Source organism: Salmo trutta, chromosome 1 (genome assembly GCF_901001165.1).
Source record: "Salmo trutta chromosome 1, fSalTru1.1, whole genome shotgun sequence".
Taxonomy (NCBI): Eukaryota; Metazoa; Chordata; class Actinopteri; order Salmoniformes; family Salmonidae; genus Salmo; species Salmo trutta.
The window spans coordinates 52,465,297-52,472,245 of record NC_042957.1 but is presented as its reverse complement, the minus strand read 5'-3'; the positions used below and the strand labels follow the sequence as shown (position 1 = coordinate 52,472,245).

The 6,949-nt window shown below is 41.6% G+C and overlaps 1 protein-coding gene across 1 annotated transcript; it reads right to left on the bottom strand.

Annotated features, from left to right (window-relative positions):
• Nucleotides 1-4,519: 4,519 nt before the first annotated feature.
• Nucleotides 4,520-6,745, bottom strand: LOC115199625 (ADP-ribosylation factor-like protein 4D). Its single transcript, XM_029761948.1, has 2 exons — nucleotides 6,602-6,745; nucleotides 4,520-5,848 (listed from the first exon to the last, which is right to left on the bottom strand). The coding sequence occupies exon 2, from the start codon at nucleotides 5,703-5,705 to the stop codon at nucleotides 5,100-5,102; it is 606 nt and encodes a 201-aa protein (XP_029617808.1). The 5' UTR covers nucleotides 5,706-5,848; nucleotides 6,602-6,745; the 3' UTR covers nucleotides 4,520-5,099.
• Between the last annotated feature and the right edge of the window lie 204 nt (nucleotides 6,746-6,949).

Sequence of the window (6,949 nt, the reverse complement as noted above, 5' to 3'; positions counted from 1 at the left end):
GAGTGGTTTGTACAGGCAAAATGAGAGATAGTGATATCTCTTTCACCATGGTTTCAGTTAGATTTGCTTTCATAAAATTGCAGATTTCTGATCCTGGCTTCTGTCACTTTTATCAAAAATGGATTACGGTTTAATAGGAGAAGCTACATTTATCGTACATCATCACATCTTCAAAGATGAATATCAAAAACATAACAGATGGCTTTGTTTGAGATCACACGTGAAGCTGAACTTGCAAGTGGCGCTAAATCTCCCTTTGTGTATACATGCACAACCTCAGGTCATTGGAGAGAAACAGAAACACACTAAGAGAGCACTCAATTGATGGCCCATCTGTCAACCAGCTGTATTCATGCAAAAGCAGGGACGATCTCCTATGGAAAAGATAGAATAATTTTACAAGACTCTTACATGTTCTACCTGGAACTTAAGCAATACATGCAATACATATGGTAGTAAATACACTTATAAGATTCATAGAAGATTCTTGTAATATCTGACTTATATGTTGCATGCATTATATTATATAAACCATACAAGAGACATGTAAGCTAAGCCTTCTAAGGTCTCATACATGGGATATACTAATTTCAAAGCACTTGCCTACCACTGTCTGATGTCACTGACACGTGCAATGTGACACTTATTGGAAAAAATAAGCAAAGTTCGCTGTGAGGATGAGTGGAAGGAGGAGGAGCAGGAGGAGGAGAGGGTGAAGAGGAGGAGGAGGAAGAGAGGAGATGGAGGAGGAGAGGGAGGAGGAGGAAAGGAGGAAGACAGGAGGAAGAGAGGGAGGAGGAAGAGAGGAGATGGAGGAGGAGAGGGAGGAGGAGGAGAAGATGGTGAAGGAGAAGAGGAGGAAGAGAAGAGATGGAGGAGGAGAGGGAGGAGGAGGAAAGGAGGAAGACAGGAGGAGGAGAGGAGGAAATTGATGAATGACTAATAGCAGCAGTTCATCTATTTAGTTATTAAGTGGAGATCTCCAACAATCATTCTCATGACAGCACATTAGTAATGTGACAAATACCATAACTAAGCTGGCTTAGTGACAAATATCATAGCTAAGCTGGGCTTGGTTAAAACCCTGGATGGGAGACCAAAGGCATAGATGTAAATACATCGACTGTCTAGCACGAGGTGCTGCCCAGCCTTAACCATAGAAACGCATACCTAAAAAGGTTTATTAAAGTATTATATTTTTCTTATAATAACTGTGATATTTTTTTATATCTTGACTTAAAAAAAACAATTTGAAACCTATAAGGAAAGCATTTATTTTGTTAAATTCTCAGCACATTCCTTATAATATTCGTAGATGACTCATAACTCATATATTTTATCTCAAATACTGCCATATCTTTGTAGGAAATGCACCACATCATGTACTCAATTGTGTATGTCATATAAGGCATATACATGAACACATATACAAATACACCACTGCCATACAAGATTCGTATTTGATTTTCAGGATTATTTTCCATATGGGGTGTAGTTGGTATCACTACTGTTGGACTGGCTTAAAAATCACTGACGTTGACATCAAGCTTGGGGTTGACCACGTGTTCTCTTGATAAATTGGTGAATTGGACTATTTCCCTTTCCTGCTAAGCATTCAACATGTAACGAGTACTTGTGGGTGTCAGGGAAAATGTATGGAGTAAAAAGTATATTATTTTCTTTAGGAATGTAGTGAAGTAAAAGTTGTCAAAAATATGAATAGTAAAGTAAGGTACAGATACCTCAAAAAACAAATTAAGTAGTACTTTCAGCTCATTGGCTGTCAGACTGGGTATCTCCTTTAGTGCCTGGGGGACAGTGCATAGCCAGGCCTGTGTCACTGCTCAGCTATTCTTTAGAGAGTGGGTGTGGATCACAGGGTTGGTTTGATATAATAGAGCTTCACGCAAGCTTGATAGCTTGCCTCTGCACACCCTTCACTGCTCTGACGCACTAGCTGCAAGCTATACTATGGGAGCAACAATGCAGAGGGAGAACCTGTCAAATTCTTCTGCTCTTTCTGCTTGACTTGTACCCAACCTTACAAAGCATTCCCTGTGAAGTATGTAAAAGTAAACTACTAGACCCACACTTCAGTTCAAGTACACAAATAAGTTAAGTACTTTTCTCAAAGGTAAACAATTCCCTTAGCACAGACTAATTTCCCTGCCTTATTACCTCACAGCTGCTTGGGGAATGAGAGGTAATGTTCTATTCAGGAAGCACTATCTGTGAGCCAACTTAAATGACCCATAAAGCTGGAGCCTCCCATAGAATGTGGAGATACACATCAGAAACACCCTAAATTACAGCACTGGCCAGGGGGGTGAAATGTAGCGTGCAGGGCATATTTAGGCATCAGGGCCGACAATGTTAGCAGCCAAGCTGGATGAATGTTATTGGCAAAACCAAATGGTGTGGTCAAAGAGCTTTAAAGCCTAACTTCTAGTGAAAAATGGTTCCTTAACTTCAATTAATGTAGACCTGCTTTACATGGTTTTGGTCTTGCGCCTTGGGAGAGCAAAGCACTTTGATGATGAAATCGCAAAAACACGCTAATCAGATAAAAGTTGAATTGAATTAAACTTGGCTACTGTGTTTTCCGTACAGGTTTGAGCCAATACTGCTGACTAATCCAGCTCAAGCTGCTGAGACACACAGGGAGGTTCTAATCAAGGTAATTGTATTTGGTATCAGTAGAAGTGTATAGTTGGTGGTGAGACTGTGGCCGTGACGGGGGATGGCTGGGTCCTTCTTACATTCCTGCATGACTTGTCTTCCCAGATCGGCCTGCAGGCCGTCCGCACACTAGGTTCGGTTTGCTCTTAGCAGAACTCGGCTAGGCGAAGTGAACATCTGTGTCTCATATAGGCCCTTAAAAGACCATCGGTTGAAAAACTAAAAAAAAATATGCCAATATTACTTTGTCCCTATTGAGACACCGTAGCAACAAATAGCCAAAATACACTACCTCAAAATAGTCTGAATTAATCTAAAGAAAAATCAAGAAATCTGTAATCAATTTTTACGTTTTTGCAGAGTAAGAGTTTGTTTCGTAATTTTACATCTAAGATGCTTGGTGCAGTATTTCTCAAGTGAAAAAATGTGCATGAAAACTAGTCTCTCATTGAATAACACTTAATTGAAGAATCCTTACTTTGACCAATCACCGAAGGGGCGTAGACTTCGACTAGCCTCAATAAAAAAATATTGTTTGCTCAAACAGCCCAACAAAAAAAACTGCCGAACACCAAAACAAACAAAACATCACAAAATGTAATATTTGCGCAAACTGTTTCAACTGGGAAGTATACGGTAAGCTTAAGGATGAAAATGCCTCCAAAACGTAGGTGATGCAATTGGAATATAACAGCATGGACACAAAACCTAAAAAAAGGTAGCAATACATACCCCCATAAATGTGTGAGGGACAATTCAAAGACATTGCATTAATCTGGTCATGGCCCCATTACCTGATAAATAGAATGACCAAAAAGAGACTAAAGTGAAGGTTTTCGTGTGCTGGTGTAGGCTCCTAGCCTCCATTATTGATTTGAATTATCTGGTACGTTTCAAGTCAGTCCTGCCCACAGCTTTCCTTTCATATGGCTTTCAAATATTTATACAGGCCAAACTCTGTAGATCCTTGATCCTGTTTCTTAGTATTCTGTGAACACATACAAAATCAAACATCTACTAAATCCACTGATTTCCGCTATACAAGTAATATGGGTCACTTGTTCAAACCTGTAGATTGTCTCTGATGAAATACAATATCTGACAAACCAGTTACATATTAGCACCTGGCAAGATGTAGGTTATTTTCATTGTGGCACTATTGCCAAGTAGTGCACTGTGTCAGGAAGAGTAACTTAAGTCTCAGGTTTAGAATTGCCTGTGGTTTTTGGGCTACCATTTAACACTGCCCTTTCTCACTGGAAGGTGAGATGTCCTTCAAGAAAACAAATTCTTACACAACTATTCCCAATTATCTTTGGGAACTAATTATACAAATTGTCTGACTAATAACTTCACTGATAAATTAATGACTTATTGGAGCTACCATAGATATAAAATGACTGGCAAACTGCCAATGAATGTCCTCTAAGAGACTTGATGTGCAAATCACTAATTAAATGTCATTGAACACAGGTAAGCAGTTCCTCTTGTGATTGATGCAAAAGCTATAATTGAGAAGCCAAAGAGACCGTGTGTTCTTTAAACGGATCTCTGCCAGGGTGGGAACCAGCAGGCAGATGTTAAAGGAAAGATTAGTAACTGAAATAGAAACATGAGCCGGTCTCCTGACTCCAAAGGATACTTTTTCAATGACGTTTAAGAAAAAAACACCTCAAGAGCAAAAAGGGAAACTGGAGCAATGACCTATAAGTTACAGGGTCCCTTGGTGTTCTGTTGAGAAGACCATTAACTGCACAAACATTTTGATATAACAAGGGCAAACTATAACACTTGGTCAGCATGGTCAAATAAACTGAAGGAAAGAAGGTGGACTTCCAGATAGTGTCTTCAATAATTTATTAATTTGTAAGCATTACAAAAAAATATGTACAGAATGTAAAAACATATTGGTTGTAACAACTTCACACATTTAAGTCTACCATGACAAGCAAAACAGTGGTGAAAAGTTGCATCATGGCTAGCAGCCTCAGGCCTCCTGCCAGCAGGCCTTTACAATGCCAGCCGAACAGTGGGTTGAAATACAGTCCCTCTTTTGATCTACAAAAGCGTGGTCTTTTCCAACGGTGAACCACCTCCGTGAAACAAAGTGAACTACAAGGTAAACAATTAGACCTACCATACGTCACTGGACGTTTGGACTAGACCATGTTGGTACTACAACTTGATAAAAAGCAGATGGCAATGTTTATTGAAAAAGAGCCACTATAAAAGGGCTAAACGTAGTCCGTGCTGTGTCCAACGTATAGAATAACAGGTCCATTTCTCTGTCCTCTGGACTGACCCTCACTGGGAGACCTGAAGCAGATCCTTCGGGGCACAAATTTCCCATAAAATTCCAAGGAACACCAACAAGGTCCATTCTGCGGGGTAAGTGGCTTTCGGAAGCTCAGACGCACAGCTCATCTCTTCTTCTTACTGTGTCTGAGCAGCTTCTTCCTCTTCAGGATCATTTCATATAGTTTCTCCAGGCCGGGTTGGAGCCCCTGTCCGTTCAGCGCGCTGCATCCCTGGGTGTGGTGCAGTGTGGAGTTGCTAAGCTCGTGGAGGGCCAAGGCCTTCTCCACCTCCACAGCAGAGACTGCAGAGTCCAAGTCCTGCTTGTTGGCAAGCACCAGAATTGGTACACCCTGGTTCTCTGCCGAGCGACTGATGCGGTGGAGCTCCACCTTGGCCTCCTCCATGCGCTCAGTCTCTGCAGCATCCACAACGAACACCAGGCCATCAGTGCGACGCGTGTATGACTTCCACAGGGGCCGCAGCTTCTCCTGACCGCCCACGTCCCACACCTGGAAGGTGGTGGTGGCCCGCGAGCTTCCAACTGCTACTTTAATCCGTTCAGTGTTGAAGCCCTTTGTGGGGATGGTCTCCACAAACTCCCGGAGCTTTAGTCTGTACAGCAGGGAGGTCTTTCCTGCAGAGTCCAGGCCGATGACGACCACATGCAGAGACTGGAAGTTGGGGAGGAAAGGAGTGTTGGGGGCTATCTCTGTTAGCTGGTTACCCATTTTGGCTGCTTGGCTGGCCCTGATCGTGAGGTGGCAGACTAGTCAGGGAGGTGGTGGGTGTCTCCAGAGAGATGAAGCATTCACACCTACTTCAAAGGCAGCAGTTGCAGACCAGAAGGCAGACGACTAAACTCACTGATGACCTTGTAAAATGAAGGAAACGGCAAGATTAGTTATGTTTTATAGACAGCACCATGGTTGACAATCATTTATACGTTTAGTCTACCGACTATGCTTTGGAAGAAAACAAATAAACTGCCCATTTCAGTTAGCCACAAGTTTCTCAAAACAAACCTGCATATCTTTCCATAGCAGAAAAAAAACAGTTTCAATATGTAATTATATGGAAATGCAGCTGAATTGCCATTACTGTTTGACAACACTGGCTAAAATCCTGTTCACTTTTTTTTTTACATAGCAATAAGAGTAGAGTACAGTACACGCATTGTCATAGTATCTTGTCGCGCTATCTGCAGAAAAATGAATTGACCACATTGAAATGTGTTTTGTCAGTAAGGCACAGAATATTCTGGTCCTGTAACGTTAGTTCAGCAAACGTATCTCCTCTGTCCTGTTGGTTCGTTGCGTATGCGGCTGCATAGTAACGCTGGTGTCGCTAACGCTAGTTAGTTAACCTTAACGCGAAAAAACAAACAAAATAGTAGATCACTTTAGTGAAGTGTTGGCCGTCTAGGTAGATAGTTGGGTAACAATTATTTCGTTGTAAGTAATTCCAGTGGGGTTAACAAACATTGGCTAGTTACTGTGCTGCACTTGCAATGCTGGCTCTGTCCGTGCGACAAACAATATCTAACAGTCGTGACACTTAGCGTTAATTAGTTAGCTAACTGAACCGAACAAACGATGTTAGTTAGAACACTTACACGTAATCTTACCTTTATAGCGTGCCTGTATTGAATCAGACAACATAATTCCAACACAGACAAGCACAAATCCACACTGAAGAAGAACTCCAAAAGATGCTGTGCTTGAAAAGAAGTCCCTCTTGTCGAATCTCCAGGAAAGGAATGGAACCAGAGGTGGTGAGCAAGACTGAAGAACACAACCCCCGTGTGACGTAACGAAAACACTCCCTGTCCCAGCCTCCCCCATAATGCAATGACCTTTAAATGGAAAGTGGTCAGAGGTCAACTTTTGAGCTCTTATCGACGGTTATCAGTCAATTGCTTTGGAATTGTCAAACTAAAGGTATAAACAAAGTAGGATATTGATTATGTGGGAAT